This window comes from Pituophis catenifer, unplaced genomic scaffold (assembly GCF_029215685.1).
Source record: "Pituophis catenifer annectens isolate HBS135680 unplaced genomic scaffold, rPitCat1.0.hap2 SCAF_2, whole genome shotgun sequence".
In the NCBI taxonomy this organism is placed as follows: domain Eukaryota; kingdom Metazoa; phylum Chordata; class Lepidosauria; order Squamata; family Colubridae; genus Pituophis; species Pituophis catenifer.
Window position 1 is genome coordinate 29,543,709 of NW_027256882.1, and position 17,844 is coordinate 29,561,552.

Consider the following 17,844-nt stretch of genomic DNA (forward strand, 5'->3'; position numbering starts at 1 on the left):
TCCCATTTATTTCTTACTACTATTCATATTTCAATTCTAAATATGTATAACATTTTTCTCTTTCATTTCTTTTTCTCCCTTCCCATTTTTATTTTTGCCTTTTTCATTCTTTTTTTCTTTTGTGTTTAAAATCTTGAACTCTCCTCTTTTGCCCTAAATTGTTTGCACCTACCTATTTAGTGAGGAAAAAGAAGAAAAAGAAATCTCCCTCTGCCTAATTTTGCCTTGTTGCAGCAAACAGCCTGCTTTACTTTCAGTTTCGTTTTCCGCATAGCTTGATTAGCACAAGGGGGGGAAAATCTGCTCCAGCACTCTTTGCAGCAAGCAGCAGAGCCCTGCACAAAACAGCTGAGAGCAGATCAGCTGAGAGTCGGGAGGCCAATCTAATCAACTTGTGCTAATTAGCCTGTGCTGAAGCTGAAAGGAGCTGTTTTTTCTTGCTTTGCTTGCAAGGAGGTAACTGCTGCGAGGCACAGGCCAAAGGGTGGGGGTCAGTGGGTGGGCAGGGCTACATTTGGTGTATAAGACGCACCTGAATTTTCACCCCCTTTTTGGGGGTAAAAAGGTGCGTCTTATACTCCGAAAAATATGGTATACATTTCTTTGCTTTTGCTTCATTACATTAGAGGCAATTGGGACATGACAGATAAGAGATAGAAATATAAAAATTATAAAAATAGTCAAGCATGCCTTCTGTAGTTTTGGTCACATGTGTTTTCCTGTGAAAGTTTCTATGGCCTCAGAAGCCAGTTGAGGTCTGAACTTCAGCCTTGCCATTTCAACATGTGAGCAGTCATCAGATTGCTGATTAACATTAGCATAGAAAGTTTGACTGTAACTATTTTGAGATGCTTTTCAGGGTTGAAAGACATAGGTTTTCTCCATATTGCAGGCGTGTGTATTTTTATTTCTTTGAGTGTATATATCTGCAAATGTATAATCCATCCCCAGGACTTCCAGATATACAGTCATGTGAAAAAGAAAGTACACTCTCCTTGACTTCTATGATTTTATATATCAGGACGTCGTAAAAATCAGTTGGTCCTTAGAAGTTCTTAAAAGTCGATAAATACAACCACAGATGAACAACAACACATGACATTTTACATCAGGTCATCATTTATTTTATAAAAAGAAAGCCAAAACGGAAAAATCATGTGTAAAAAATTGTATGATTCAATCATTTGTAGAACCACCTTTAGCAGCAACAACTAGAAGTAATTCTTTTCTGTATGAGTTTATCAGTTCCTTGCAGCGGTGTGGAGGAATTTTGGCTCACTCTTTGTTACAACATTGCTTCAGTTCATTGAGGTTTGTGGGTGGTTTTTAATGCACAACTCTCTTGAGGTCCCGCCAATCGGGTTGAGTCTGGACTTTGACTGCCAGGACAACACCTTGATTCTTTGCTTTTCCAGCCATTCTGTTGTAGATTTGCTGATGTGTTTTGCGACCATTGTCCTGTTGCTTAATCCTATGTCAGCCAAGCTTTAGCTATTGGACAGATGGCCTCACTTTTGACTCTAGAATACACTCATGTTGTGGTGACCCCCAACAATAAAATTATTCCTAAAACCATTGAAAATATGTGTTTTCCGATGGTCTTGGGCGGCCCCTGTGAAAGGATCATTCGACCCTCAAAGGGATCCCAACCCACAGGTTGAGAACCACTGGATTAGAAGAACTCCAAGGTCCCTTCCAATTCTGTTCTGTTCTGTTGCGATGATATTTATAATACCCAGATAAGTAAAACCAAAGATATCAAAGAGGGTAGTTTCTTTTACACTGGACTGTATTTGAAAACAACCCTTTGCACTGCTAAGAATTTGTGATTGACCCAGTCAACTAGTGAATTTCATCATTGAATGGATATTCGAACTTGGATCTGGGTAGTCTTCCATGTGTTAAATGAATCACGATTAATGTAAGAACTTATTTGAGCATTGGGGCATGTTTGCTTTTTCATTGTAATGTAACCCTTTTTCTTTTTTTTTCTCATCTGCTGCAACAATTTCATGCACAATTAAAGATACATTTTTATTTGAATCTTATAGACAAAGAAGATGTCATAAAAGAAGATGGCAATGAGCACTCTGGACAACTGAGGATAACAAGCAACATTGAAGACCAAAGCAAGTCACTCCAGGAATCAAAATACTTTCCATTTCCTTCAGACAGCTACACAATTCTTCACCTTCCTCGGCAGGTGAGAGAAAAACGAGAGAAAATGAAGAAGAGATTTCTAACTGGGAAAAGTAGAGTGTGAAATTCAAGCATACATTACGTGAAAAGTCAAAGGAGATTATTCTTCCATTGGGTAAAAAAAGGAAATATCTGGTAGTCAGTGGGGAGGAAAACGTCATTTGGAAAGGTATGTAGAGCAGAGAGAGTTGCAGGCTTCACTCTGGGAGGAAGAAAACGGCTTGAATTAAAGCTTCAGTAAATAAGGGATCATCGATATTTTAGACCTCCTCAAGAACATTAGTAGTGGAAAAGCTCCATAGACATGCCTATTGTGGGAAAGATACAACTTGCAAATCACAGTTGATTATACCAGAGAGGATCCCGACTGGAGAAAAACCATACAAATATTCTGAATGTGGCAAAACCTTTTGTCAGAACAACGCCATTGTGGTCCATGGAAGAACTCACACAGGAGAGAAGCCCTACAAGGGCTCCCAATGTGGTAAATGCTTTAGCGAGCATGGCAACATGGACTCACACCAAGGAAAAACTGTTTGAATGTCCTGATTGTGAGAAATGTTTCTGGGTTAATTCCAGCCTTGTGAGACACCAGAGAACTCACACAGGAGAGAAACCTTTTGAATGTCCTGACTGTGGGAATAGTTTCAGTCGAAATTCTCACCTCATTTCACACCAGAGAACTCACACAGGAGAGAAACCCTTTGAATGTCCTGTTTGTGGGAAAAGTTTCAGTCACAATTCTAGCCTGGTGATACACCAGAGGACTCACACAGGAGAGAAACCCTTTGAATGTCCTGATTGCGGAAAAAGTTTCAGTCAATATTCCAACCTCATTGGTCACCAGAGGACTCACACAGGAGAGAAACCCTTTGAGTGTCCTGATTGTGGGAAAGGTTTCAGTCACAATTTCAGCCTGGTGAAACACCAGAGGACTCACACAGGAGAGAAACCCTTTGAATGCTCCTATTGTCATAAAAGTTTCAGTCACAATTCTAGCCTGGTGATACACCAGAGGACTCACACAGGAGAGAAACCCTTTGAATGTCCTGATTGCGGGAAAAGTTTCAGTTGGAATTCCAGTCTGGTGAGACACCAGAGAACTCACACAGGAGAACACCCCTTTGAATGTCCTGATTTTGCTAAAAGTTTCAGCTACAATTCCAAGCTGGTGACACACCAGAGAACTCACGCAGGAGAGAAACCCTTTGAATGTCCTGATTGCGGGAAAAGTTTTAGTCAGAATTTCTGGCTGGTGATACACCAGAGAACTCACACAGGAGAGAAACCCTTTGAGTGTCCTGATTGCGGGAAAAGCTTCAGTCGGAATTCCAACCTAGTGAGACACCGGAGAACTCACACAGGAGAGAAACCATATGAGTGTCCAGACTGTGGGAAAGATTTCAGTATTAGGACTAGCCTTTTAAATCATATGCTTATACACACAGGGGAGAAACCATTTGAGTGCCCCGAGTGTGGATGGTGCTTCAGGAAACATTCCAGCCTTATTGCACACACGAAAATCCATATGAGGCCCCAAGTGATGAGTGTAGAGAAGGCTTGAATCTCATTTTTAATGTTCCATTGTAACTCAAGTTGAGAAATTGACTGTTTAATTCGACTACAAAGGATTTGCCTATTTTTTTTGTAGGCAAATATGTAATGGTATTAGACAGGAAGGAGGAAGGAAAGAATGGCAACATATTATTTTAATAATGCCTATCTAACCATCAGCAGCAGAACTTGCTGGATATGGGTAGTCCTCGGGTTACGAATGTAATGGAGCCTGCCCATTCCATCCGTAATTGAGAATTTGTGGGAGTGAATCTCGTACATTGAATGACATCACTCCCTGCTTTCGCCCAGGCATTCGTTGCTTTCCCACTCCCGATCAGTTTGATGAGGCCTCTGACACCGAGAAAGAAGCCCTGAGAAGGTGTGTGCAGTCTCTTGGGACTGCTTTCTAGTCAGCAAAGCGCTTGAGGATTGTGTTCCTGTAGGCTTTGGCAGCCCTTTGCAAAAAGCCTTTGCCTTCAGGAACAGGGTTTCGGAGGGATGTACCCACTCTTCCCAAGTTCCGCTGGTGCCAATAAAGTCTTTTTGCAAAGGGCTGCTGAAGCCTACAGGAATGCAATCTCCCTACAGGCTTCAGCAAGGAAATGGCAAACAGAGGGAAGACCTGAGGGACCAAAGCATTTCCTCTGTTTGCAAACATCCAGGTCTCAATTTGCAGAGAATAGAGGCCCTAAGTGCGAGATTACACAAGATCTCATCCTACTGATCTCGCGATACACTAAGCCTCTGTTCTCTGCCAATGCAGGCAAATAGAGGAGATATTTCCAAGATAAGTGAAGGCAAAGTGCTTGTGAAGACCCGGGGTGGGGGATAGGGGTGAATATTGCAGAGCCACTGGTCGTTCATAAGGGTGCTGTGGTGCTGCAATATTTATAATTTGGTGATTTGTTCATAAACACTAGGGGGCACTTATCTTCGAACATTGGCTAAGAGAACACTCGTAACTCAGGGATTACCTGTATTTATTTTTGCAGAAATTGTGCAATTCTGTAAAAATCTTTTTGGGGTTTTCTTTGCATTTTTATCATGGTAGATGATAGAAATGCCATGTACAGAGTCCCAGCCTTTTTCTCCCTGGGTGTCCTCGAGATTTTCAGCCCCAGAATTCTCTAGCCAGGATCTCCTGTGAATTGGAGCACTCAGAATATAGGTAGAGATTGTGGCTCCTTATATAAGGAGAAAGTGAGAGGAGATGAGAAGTAGACGGGATCTCAAATTCATCTTTTCCTACCAGTTCCAGGAATTCAGTGCACCAAGCATATCTGTTCAGGTTGTGTCAAGAATGAGGCACACAAGTTGAAGATACCATATGAATAGCAAATATATACGGGGAGTTTGGGGCACTGACAAAACTAGTGTAAAATTTCTGATATAAAGACTGTTCTGCCTTCCACATGACCTTCATGGAGAAGAGCTGTAGGAATATTGAGTTGAGGAGAAAAGGGATTGTGGTTTTGAGCACAGGACCTCTAGGTTTATTTGCAACTCCTGTGATCTCCTTTGTTTTTTTAGGGGCTTCCTTGTTAGCCTTTGACGGCTGGTGGGTGAGATCAGCACCAAGGGACTGATACTTTTGTGGTCCCCCCCCCCTTGGTGGGGAGATGTGAGGGAAAAAATGGTACACTAGATAATGCAGATCAATTATCCTGATTTTTCTGGGATGAGAAGACACCATATAATTAGAGGATTGTTTATTTCACCAACAAGAGCCTTGATAGTACAGTGGTTTAGTGCACCCTGTTATTAACACAGCTGCCTGCAATTTCTGCTGGTTCGAATCTCTCCAAGGCTCAAGGTTGACTCAGCCTTCCATCCTTTCTAAGGTAGGTGAAATGAGGACCCAGTTTGTGGGGGCAATAAGCTGACTTTGTATAAAATATACAAAAGTATGAAGGCTATTGCTTAACGCATTGTAAGCCGCCCTGAGTCTCCGGAGAAAGGCAGCATATAAATCAAATAAAAAAAAAAAGATTCAAAAAGACAGGTTACAATGTTTTTTAGTAGATCACATTACCCGTGATCCCTTTGAAGGACAGCCAACAACCAGGACCAGGCCAGATGTGTGGAGAAACCAACAGGCTCTTGGCCTGAGTCTTAAATCCAAGTGATTCAAATTTAAAGATGTGCAAAATTTCTAAAATTTAAAATGGTAAAATTATGCTTAATCTATTTATCTTTTTCTCTTTCCTTGGTGTCATATTTTAGAGCACATGTTTACCACGTTGTTATCTTACAGTTAGCAGTTCGAAATGCAATGTTCTCAAAGCCTCTCACAGGGCTATATAACAATATCAAGCAAAAATTAAATAAAGCCAATTTAAGAGTCAGAGGGGATGGTCTACAGGGCGAGGTCAAAAGTCATAAATTCCCAATCAGAGGAACATTCTTTTTCATCAGAATCAAAATTTGTAGTTGAGATTGAAAGGGGTAAAATATGTGTTATTTGGAGGATACTGGGTCTTGAAAACTGCAGCCTTGAATTTGGGGCTGGAGTAGCAGGAACAGCTGAATGGATAGATTTTGTGGGGAGGAGGAAGATCTAGTCTGGTGGTCACCAGGCTAAAGCCTGAGATGGTCATTTGTGATCCTGCTTTAGCGTCTGGAGATTCTCAGTCATCCCGGTCATGGTTGTCCCAAACATGCTTTTTCAAGAGGCATTTGGACTTTCTCATTTTTCTTTGAAGACATTTCACTTCTCGTCCCAGAAGTTTCTTAGATCGGAGCTGAAGAAGCTTCTTGGATGAGAAGCGAAACGTCTTCAAAGAAAAATCAGAAAGTCCAGTTACCTCTTAAAAAGCACCTTTAGGTTCTGTTTTAGGCACAAAGACATCTCAGAGACTTTGACCTATCCCGTTGTCTCAGGCCTTGGAAAGGGGAAATCCACTTTCAAAAAATTCTTGCCAAGGAAACTGCAGGGAAATGGAAGTGCAGGATAACTCCCCAAAACCTACTTTTGCAACTGAGCAAACCTTGAAGAGTGAAGCCTGACCTACTTAGCTTCTCAAGATTAGGGAGGTGCTGTGCCATAAATATTTATGAAGTTCTTGTTTGTATGCACAGCCACTAAATGATTTCCAGCTTCATCCTATGAATAGAATAATGAAACATGGAAAAATAACTGGGAACATCCACCTTCCAAACCACATCTAGATAGGAGAGATTCTTTCTGTCTGCATCCTTGCAGAGCCTAAATCTCACTAGAGGGAAGACTTGCTTTGAGCAGCCGTCCCAATCTCCACAGGAGTTAGATTTATTATTCCCAAACTTTTGGGCAAAAGACTTGGAGGGCACTACTTTGCAGAAAGCTGATGTATAGATTTCTGCACTTTCTTAGGGGTGACTCAGTGGAGATCAAAATCTCTACATCCCCAAACTTTATGACTGATTTCCTGTGTCTACCAAGGATTTAAGACCCAGGAGAATCAGTGGGTCAGAGGCTCAAAGGGAGCCAGTTTCATTCGTGCTGCCCAGAGATGCTTCCAAGCACACCCATGCTAAATGCCTTGTGCGTCTGTAACTTTGCATACACAGAAGTCTCCATTAGGTCAAAGTGAGAAAGTCACATACCCAGCAGGGCTAGAAAAGGGGGCTTAACAAGAGGAGATGACTGTATATGGTAAGAGAAATGTTTCCAAAAGGCATTTCCAAGGACTGGAAAAAAGATTGGTAATACAGATGTTCATGCAACAATGTACCACTCTTTGTTTGATACACATTCCTTTTTTTCATTGTAAATATTAATCTAATAAAATATATAAAATTCTTGCGAAGGAAACTGCAAGGCCAGGCATCAAGACTGATTCTTTGTTTGATACTCTTTATAATTAGAAATTTTCAATCTACTATATATATATATATATAAAAGCGAAAACCACTCATACCGTAATCATGAAATCTCCAGAACCGTAAAGCCTACAAACTTTAAATTTGCCTTCTAGGTGCTCACTAAGAAAGGAGTTTTCGAAATGACCATCAGGGCATTAGTATTTCCTATATTATTATTAACACTCTGATGCTAAGGAGTTCTACTCTGCCTCCCCACCTGAAAAGAAATCTGTTCCAAATGCAAAACACAAGCAGAGGAGAGAAATTTCAGTTTCAGTTTTACTTTCACAGCAGCAAGCAGGGGATACAATAGGGGAGGCTTCTGTGGGGCAAGCCTGACGGAGAGAAGGGGATAAGATAGCGGAGGCTTCTGTGGGGCAAGCCTGAGGGAGAGAAGGGGAGAGGATAGGGGAGGCTTCTGTGGGGCAAGCCTGAGCACGAGAAGGGAGAGGATAGGGGAGGCTTCTGTGGGGCAAGCCTGACGGAGAGAAGGGGATAGGATAGGGGAGGCTCCTGTGGGGCAAGCCTGAGGTACAGAAGGGGAGAGGAGAGGCCGATCATAACTACTCATTAATTTTCAAGTGTCGATTTATCAAGCCCAATCACATAATTTCGTAGCAGAGCATGGGTATTCAACTAGTAAAATATATAAATCAAACAAAAACAAAGCATGGATACAGGGAAACAGGAAAGGAATTGAAAAAAGAAAAATATAATTGTACCTTCGCCCTTTTCTCTGTTGAGAAATTGTCATCACACATTCTTATATGGCAATTATCTCTGCTCAGTTGACCAGAACAAAAACTTCCTAAGAAACTGATCCTGGCCTGAAGTCCATTCCTCAGAGGAATCCAGTCCAACATTTCCCTTCCACATTGCTCATAGGAACAGGGAGATTTTCTCAATGCACAGGTAGCAAGCAGTAACCAGATCCTCATGGTTGAGTCTCATTTAAGGATTCTGGGCCAGGTGGGATCTCAGGGAATGAGATGGGCCCAACAGATCATGTTTTTCACTGCTTGCACCCCAGGGATCTCATACCCACCAAGCTCCTTGAAGGAGAGTCAAAAGTCCATTTCCTCCTGCTGCTGCATGTTCCCTGGGGCAGGTCTGTGACTTCTCTGAGGAGACTTTGTTGATGGTGGGAGCCTCCCAGAACAACAAGCAAGTTAGGACATCAATTATGCTGCAGAAAAAGTCAAGTCTCTTCAGAGTGGCACTCATTGCCTGGTGATTTAATGGATTAGTCATTACAGGTTTCTTCACAGCAACGCACAAACTCATTTCCTTCAGGGTGTTTCTCACACACACAGCCCTGTGGACATCGCAAGCACCTCAGCGAGAGCAATCTGACTACTCCCAGACAGTCAATGGGGGAGGAAGAGAGATAAAAGGAAGAAGCATAAAGAAAGGAAAGATACAATATATATTAAGCATGCAAACAATCTGTGCACAATGGATTCCAGGAAGGCATTGGCAGCTTGCTGAGTAGCCCTGACCTAAAGCAGAACTGCAGCTTATACAGTATACCATTGGCCCACTACATTAGAAAGATATAGAAACAGGCAGGCACTATATAGAGTACAGCATGATGTTGGAATATTTTTGATAATCCCATTTGGGAGACCTCATTATTTATCCCTGCCTACATGGCAACTATGCTCTCTGTGAGATATGGTCAAGAAATATAAGCCCTTTGACCCACTGGTCCAGACATTCCTCTCTGATTCTTCCTCCTGTGCCCACTCAGACCCAATTCAGTTTGTTGTCAATGTTTACTTACAAGACTTTAAGCCGTCTATACAACTACCTATTGGGGTGCAGTGGCATCTCAGAGGTTTGCTAGTGAATGTAACTCAATGGTCTGTGTGGATAATCACTGGGGACTTCCCATGACTGCGTGGAGGACACAAAGTGTATCTCCCTGCTCCTAACCCAGCACTATATCCACCCTATTCTATGCCCAGAGGCCCCCAGTGCACAGACTAAAGAAAAATATGCAAACTCCATTACTAAAGAGATGACGAGAAAACATCTCTCAAGTCCGCAGCATTAGGATCCTATTCATAGGAGACTGAGTCAAACACATCCAGGAAATTACAGACAACTCATACCTGGTAACATCTTGGAAAACATATCCAGGCAACATATCTGTGAACACTTAGAAGCAAACAAGGAACCAACATGGGTTGTTCAAAAACAGATCATTCCAACCAAACTTTATAGTACTGCTTTGCCAAGCCTTAGTAAGACCACACTGCATCCAATTCTAGTGACCACAATATAAAAAGATATTGAGACTCTGGAAAGAGTGCAGAGAAGGGCAACAAAGATGATTAAGGGGCTGGAGGCTAAAACATACGAAGAACAGTTACAAGAATTGGGTATATCTACTCAAATGAAAAGAAGGACAAGTGGAGTCATGATAGCAGTATTCCATTTGAGTTGCTGCCATAAAGATGAGGTGGTCAAGTTATTTTACAAAGCACTAGAAGGCAAGACAAGGAACAATGGATGGAAACAAATGAAGGAGAGAAGCAACTTAGGGTCTCCTGCTTGAGCAGGGGGTTGGACTAGAAGACCTCCAAGGTCCCTTCCAGATCTATTCTGATTGATTGATTGATTGATTGATTGATTTTGGAAGCTGCAACCTTGAATTGGCTTGTGGAAGCACCAGGAACAGGTCTATGGGCATATTTTGTGGGGAGGAAGAAGATCCGATTTGGTGTAATGGTGAAGGCACCAGGTTAGAGATAGAGAAACGCTCAGTTCCAGTGCCACCTGAAGGGCAAAACCATCTGTTCAACTTTGGCCAGTCCTCTCAGCCCTTGGAAGCAGGAAAGGGGGGGGAGGAACCCCTTCCAGAAACCCTTCCAAAGGAAACTGCAAGGCCAGGCATCAAGACTGACCCAAAGACACCAAATGCAAAGCTAAGTAATGTCACATTTCACTATTCCACTTGGCTCGGTTGCAAAGATCGGTTGCTAGGAGTCGAAAACCACCTGCTGCCATGTAATCCGTGGAAACATCTTCCAAGCGCCTTGGTGGAGCTTGGAAAAGCGTGTTTTTCCACCTCGTGTCGCTAGATGGCAGTCAGGCAACATCTGTGCCTAGAAAGTCATCAATACAGAGGTGCCATCCGTGATTGCGCTTAAACAAAGGAGTTTTAAACCATTGAGTACTGCATTGCTAGAAAGGCTGGGAGGAGAGGAGAAGCGCAGAGGAACTTCCTCTTCCGGATGGCTCATGGGAGGAAGTTGGTGTGCAGAGCGGCTTTTCTGCTGTTTCCATGGTCGAAGCAGCATCTGGCCGGTGAGTTGAGGGCTGCAGGTGGGAGGAGAGTCCGGGAGCAACTCAGGCTGTTTGGTTCCCTCCACGGCCTGGAAGCGGAGAAGCAACTGGGCTGAAGCCTCTCAGCTGCTGCTGCTGCAGGTTCCTTCCCTCCCCAAATGGAAGCCCACTGGTGCTGCAGGCTGGGAAACTGGTGGCTGCAATTTCTGCTGGTGGGAAGCTTGAAAAAGCCTCTTTCAAGTGGAGGTTGGTTCTTTGGGAATGGCTTCCCTCCAGAGGTTGTGGCTGCTCCGTCCCTGGAGGGTTTTGAGGGGCGATTGGGCAGCCATTTGTTCTGGACGGAACAGATATAAAATGTATTGGCCACCAACCTTACCATGACATAACTGTGGGCGGCTTAGAGGCAGAAAATAATACATACACATTAAAATCTAAATAAATTGTAGGAAGAAAGATCCGGTCCGGTTCCAAGCCAGGAGAAAGGAGCTGGAAATAAAATGCTTAGTGACACAGATGCCAGTCCCAATTGCAGTCAGTAAGTGAGGACTACTTCAATTGGGATGTCACCAAAGGGGTTGTGGAAAGTATTTTCTGCCTTTACTTGGAGTTCATGGCTTCCATGGGCATAACTGGTGCTTCAAATCTTGCAGAGGCTTTAGGCCTCATTTGGTCAGTTAAAGCCCCCAGATCTGTCAAGTTAGTGTCATGCAGATTGTCAGGTGTGGCTCAATAAAATAAAAGAGAGTTCAAGTGTGTTTGTTGATAAGCCAACGCATTTCTTCAGCTGAATAAAGATGCGTCCCTCCTAAGAAGGAAGGAACCCTGAGCATAGTGAAAAGCAGATATTTATACATTTCTTTGCTTTCGCTTCATTACATAAGACGCAGCTGGGACACGACAGATAAGGTATAGAAATATAGAAATTATAAAAATTATAAAAATAGTCAACCATGCCTTCTGTGATTTTGGTCACGTGCCTAACAGACAGGCTAGTGGTTTCCTGTGAACGTTTCCATGGCCTCAGGAGACTGTTGAGGTCTGAACTTCAGCCTTACCATCTCAACGTATGAGCAAACATCAAATTGATCAGATTCCTCATTAACATTAGCGCAGAAGGTATGATTGAGATATTTCTCCGGCTTGATAGACATTGATTTTCTCCATATTGTAGGTGTCTGTATTATTTCTTTCTGAATGTGTATATCTCCAAATGCATAATCTCTCCCCAGGACTTCCAGATAAACAGTCATGTGAAAAAAAGTACACTCTCCTTGACTTCTATGATTTTATACATCAGGACGTAGTAAAAATGAATCGGTCCTTAGAAGTTCTTAAAAGTAGGTTAATGGAACCACAAAGGAACAACAACACATGACATATTACATCAGGTCATATTTTATTTTATAAAAAGAAAGCCAAAACAGAGAAGTCATGTGTAAAAAAAGTATGATTTAATAATTTGTAGAACCATCTTTAGCAGCAACAACTAGAAGTAATTCTTTTCTGTATGACTATCAATCTCTTGTTGCGTTGTGGAGGAATTTTGGCCCATTCTTCTTTACAACATTGCTTCAGTTCATTGAGGTTTGTGGGTGTTTTTTTATGCACAACTCTCTTGAAGTCCCGCCCATCGGGTTGAGGTCTGGACTTTGATTGCTATTGTAATACCTTGATTCCAACTCCGCTTTGGTCTGCTCTGTGCAAAGGACAGTGTTCCAGAAGTCATGTGATTTGTTCAGATGCAACTTTGCAAACCTCAGCTGTGCTGCTATGACCTTTTTAGAGAGAAGAGGGTTTCTCCTCACAGCCCTTCCAAACAAGCCATACTTGTTCAGTCTTTTTCTAATTGCACTGTCATGAATCTTAACATTTAAAATGCTAATTGAAGCCTGTAAAGTCTGAGATATAACTCTTTGTTTTTTTGCAATTTCTCTGGCCATTGCATCGTCTGACTTTGGGGTGAATTTTCTTGGATGTCCAGTCCTGGGAAGATTGGCAACTGTCTTGAATGTTTCCCACTGGTGAATAATCTTTTTAACAGGTTAACAGAGTTGGAAGGGACTTTATAGGTCATCTAATCCAACCCTCCCCGCTCAAGCAAATGGCAGTCCAATCTTTTCTTGAAAGTCTCAAGTGATGAAGCTCCCACAACTTCCGAAGCTTTTCCATTGGTTGATTGTTTTCACTGTTAGAAAGTTCCTCTTTATTTCTAGGTTGAATCTCTCCTTAGTGCTTTGGAAAATAGCTTGACCCCTCCTCTCTGTGGCAGCCCCTCAAATATTGGAAGACTGCTATCATGTCACCCCTGGTCCTTCTCTTCACTAGACTAGCCATGCCCAGTTCCTGTAACCGTTCTTCATATGTTTTAGTCTTCCGGTCCCCTAAGCATCCTGGTTGCCCTCCTCTGCACTTTTTGTAGAGTCTCAACATCTTTTTTATAGTGTGGTGACCAAAACTGGATGCAGTACTCTAGGTGTGGTCTTACTAAGGCTTTATAGAATGGTATTAGTACCTTATTTGATCTTGATTGTATCTCTCTATTAATGCAATTTAGAAGCAATTGATCGAGGGCAATGTCAGCCCTCCAGTCACCGGGGCTGCCAATCTCACAGGGACCTTGGCCGCACCCCATATCGAAAGTTATTGGATGGGCCGGATGTTTACTGGGGCCTGGCTTAAACGCCACGCCAGGAGCTGCCAGCAGGGAGGCACATCCATACGAACATGCCACACCAGGAGCCACCAGCTCAGCGGCATAAGGCCTCTGTGTCTTGAAAAGCACCTACCGTTGTTGAGGTGGTGCCCTGCTTTATCCAGGGCCGCACGAAGCCTGCCAGGGCTGGATGGGAGGCGAGGCCGGTGTGTGGTGCCCGCAGCATGTATGGCCTGCGCACTGGGTTCTATCATCACTGGATGCCATGTAAGGGGTGGGGGGTTATAGGGGCGGGTCCTGGATGGAGCTTTGTGGGTGAAACTGACGCTATATAAACGGTGGAGGGATTAACCACGTTAGCACTGACTTTGCCTATTGCATGTTTGTCAGTTTGTGCTGCTTGTTATAGCTTGTGGGATAAAGTTTGTCAGTTAACCATCTTTGGCTCTGTCTAAATTCCTTGCTGACGGCCAGAACGTGACAGGCACTTTATTAGCAGTACTTGGCTGCTACTTCACCTCTTTATACAATGGAAGCAGTGAGAAATTTCCTAATGGTGAGAACAATTAACCAGCAGAACGGCTTGCCTTCAGACACTGTGGTGCTCCATCACTGGAAACCTTTCAGAAGAGACGTAATAGCCACTTCTCCGAAATGCTATTGGATCTCCTGCTTGAGTAGAGGCTGGATTAGAAGACCTCCAAGGTCCCTTCCAATTCTGTTATTATCTTCTGTTCTGTTGCGATGATATTTATGATACCCTGATAAGTAAAACCATAGAAATGAAAGAGGATGTACTTTCTTTTTCACTTGACTGTATGTGAAAACAACACTTTGCACTGCTAAGAATTTGTGATTGGCCCAGTCAACAAGGGAATTTCATCATTGAATGGATATTCGAACTTGGATCTGGGTAGTCTTCCATGTGTCATGATTAATGTAAGAGCTTCTTTGAGTATTGTGGCATGTTTGCTTTTTCATTGTAATGTAACCCTTTTTCTTTTTTTCTCATCTTCTGCAGCCATTTTGTGCACAATTAAAGATACATTTTTATTTGAATCTTATAGACAAAGAAGATGGCAATGAGCACTCTGGACAACTGAGGATAACAAGCAACATTGAACACCAAAGCAAGTCAGTCCAAAAATCAAAATATTTTCCATTTCCTTCAGAGAGCCACACAATATCTTCCTCAGCAAGTGAGAGGAAAATGAGAGAAAATCAAGAAGAGATTTCTAGCTGGGAAACTAGAGTTTGAAATTCAAGCATACATTACATGAAAAGTCAAAGGAGATTATTTTTCCATTGGGCAAAAGAGGGAAATATCTGGAAGTTACTGGGGAGGAAAAGGTCAATTGGAAAGCCACGTAGAGCAGACAGAGTTGCAGGCCCACTCTGGGAGGAAGAAAACGGCTTGAATCAAAGCACTGCTAAACAAGGAATCATCCATACTTTTGACCTCCAAAGGAATATGAGTTGTGGAAAAGCTCCATAGATGTGCCTGTTGTGGGAAAGATACAACTTACAAATCACAGCTGATTATGCCAGAGAGGATCCCGACTGGAGAAACGCCATACAATACTCTAAATGTGGCAAAACCACTGATCAGAATACCTCCATAGTGGTTCTTGGAAGGACCCACACAGGAGAGAAGCCCTACAAGTGCTCCCAATGCAGTAAATGCTTTAGGAAGCATGGCAACATGGACTCACACCGAGGAGAAACTGTTTGAATGTCCTGATTGTGAGAAATGTTTCTGTGATTATTCCAACCTGGTGATACACCAGAGGATTCACACAGAAGAGAAACCTTTTAAATATCCTGACTGTGGGGATAGTTTAAGTCAAAATTCTTTCCTCGTTTCACACCAGAGCACTCATACAGGAGAGAAACTGTTTGAATGTCCTGATTGTGGAAAAAGGTTCAATAAGAATTCCAGGCTGGTGACACACCAGAGGACTCACACAGGAGAGAAACCCTTTAAGTGTCCTGATTGTGGAAAAAGCTTCAGTCAGCATTCCAGCCTGGTGATACACCAGAGGACTCACACAGGCGAAAAACCCTTTGAGTGTCCTGATTGTGGTAAAAGTTTCAGTAACAATTCCACTCTGGTGAAACACCAGAGGACTCACACAGGAGAGAAACCCTTTGAATGTCCTGACTGTGGGAAAAGTTTCCGTCAGAATTCCAGCCTGGTTCAACATCAGAGGATTCATACAGGAGTGAAACCATTTGAATGTGCTGACTGTGGGAAAAGTTTCAGTCAGAATTCCACCCTGATTCAACACCAGAGGACTCACACAGGAGAGAAACCCTTTGAATGTCCTGACTGTGGGAAAAGTTTCAGTCATAATTCCAGTCTGTTTCAACATCAGAGCACTCACACAGGAGAGAAACCGTATGAGTGTCCTGTTTGTGGGAAAAGTTTCAGTAAGAATTCCAGTCTTGTGACACACCAGAGGATTCACACAGGAGAGAAACCCTTTGAATGTTCCAATTGTGGTAAAAGTTTCAGTACCAGTTTCAGCCTTGTGACACACCAGAGGACTCACACAGGAGAGAAACCCTTTAAATGTCCTGATTGTGGTAAAAGTTTCAGCAAGAATTCCACCCTGGTTCAACACCAGAGGATTCACACAGGAGAGAAACCCTTTAAATGTCCTGACTGTGGGAAAAGTTTCAGTCAGAATTCCACACTGGTTCAACACCAGAGGATTCACACAGGAGAGAAACCCTTTAAATGTCCTGACTGTGGGAAATGTTTCCGTCAGAATTCCAACCTCATCGGCCACCAGAGGATTCATGCAGGAGAGAAACTGTTTGAATGTCCTGATTGTGGAAAATATTTCAGTCATAATTCCAGCCTGGTTCAAGACCAGAAGACTTACACAGGAGAAAAACCCTTTGAATGTCCTGACTGTGGGAAAAGTTTCCATCAGAATTCAAACCTCATCGGCCACCAGAGGATTCATGCAGGAGAGAAACTGTTTGAATGTCCTGATTGTGGGAAATGTTTCAGTAATAATTCCAACCTGGTGAAACACCAGAGGACTCACACAGGAGAGAAACCCTTTGAATGTCTTGACTGTGGAAAAAGCTTCAGTCAGAATTCCAGCCTGGTTCAACACCAGAGGATTCACACAGGAGAAAAACCGTTTGAATGTCCTGATTGTGGGAAAAGTTTCGGTCACAATTCCACCTTGGTGAAACACCAGAGGACTCACACAGGAGCGAAACCCTTTGAATGTCCTGACTGTGGGAAAAGTTTCAGTCATAATTCCAGCCTGGTTCAACATCAGAGGACTCATACAGGAGAGAAACCCTTTGAATGTCCTGACTGTGGGAAAAGTTTCAGTCAGAATTCCAGCCTGGTTCAACACCAGAGGATTCATACAGGAGAGAAACCGTTTGAATGTTCTTATTGTGGTAAAAGTTTCAGTAAGAATTCCAACCTGGTGAAACACAAGAGGACTCACACAGGAGAGAAACCCTTTGAATGTCCTGACTGTGGGAAATGTTTCAGTCAGAATTCCACCCTGGTTCAACACCAGAGGATTCACACAGGAGAAAAACCCTTTAAATGTCGTGACTGTGGGAAAAGTTTCCGTCAGAATTCCAACCTCATCGGCCACCAGAGGATTCACACAGGAGAGAAACCGTTTGAGTGTTCTGATTGTGGTAAAAGTTTCAGTAACAATTCCAGCCTGGTGAAACACCAGATGACTCACACAGGAGAAAAACCCTTTAAATGTCCTGATTGTGGGAAATGTTTCAGTCAGAATTTCCACCTCATGGAACACCAGGAGATTCATACAGGAGAGAAACCTTTTGAACGTCCTGACTGTAGGAAAAGTTTTAGTCAGAATTTCAGCCTTGTTGAACACCACAGGACTCACACAGGAGAGAAACTGTATAAGTATCCAGACTGTGAGAATGATCTCAGTACTAAGGTTAACCTTATAAATCATCTACTTATACACAAAGGGGAGAAATCATTTTAATGCCCCGAGTGTGGACGGTACTTCAGGAAACTTTCTACCCTTATTGCACACAGAAAATCTCCTGAGGCCCCAAGTGATTAGTGTAGAGAAGGGTTGAATTTCATTTCTAGTGTCCCAATGTAAGTCCAGCTGAGAAATTGACTATTTAAATTGATTAAATTAAATAGAATTTGCCTGATTTTTTGTAGGCAAATATGTAATGGTATTAGATGGTGCAGAGGAAAGAAAAAGTTGGAACATATTACTTTGATAATGGCTATCTTGCCTTCAGCATAAGAAGTTGCTGGATATTTATTTTTG

General features: G+C 42.6%; 2 protein-coding genes across 2 annotated transcripts in view; one reads left to right on the forward strand and one right to left on the reverse strand.

Annotated features, from left to right (window-relative positions):
* The window catches only part of LOC139310059 (uncharacterized), a 649,177-nt gene that overhangs the window by 65,165 nt on the left and 566,168 nt on the right, over nucleotides 1-17,844 (reverse strand).
* Nucleotides 2,692-17,632, forward strand: LOC139311995 (zinc finger protein 850-like). Its single transcript, XM_070936511.1, has 2 exons — nucleotides 2,692-3,702; nucleotides 15,399-17,632. Exons 1-2 carry the CDS (start codon nucleotides 2,702-2,704, stop codon nucleotides 17,542-17,544), a joined length of 3,147 nt encoding a protein of 1,048 aa, XP_070792612.1. The 5' UTR covers nucleotides 2,692-2,701; the 3' UTR covers nucleotides 17,545-17,632.

What these genes read in the sequence shown, in the direction of transcription:
- LOC139311995 (XM_070936511.1), top strand. Translation starts at nt 2,702, where the DNA reads ATGGCAACATGGACTCACACCAAGGAAAAACTGTTTGAATGTCCTGAT. An exon ending in TGCTTCAGGAAACATTCCAG is followed by an intron (nt 3,703 to 15,398) that starts CCTTATTGCACA and finishes TCAAAATTCTTT; the next exon opens with CCTCGTTTCACACCAGAGCA.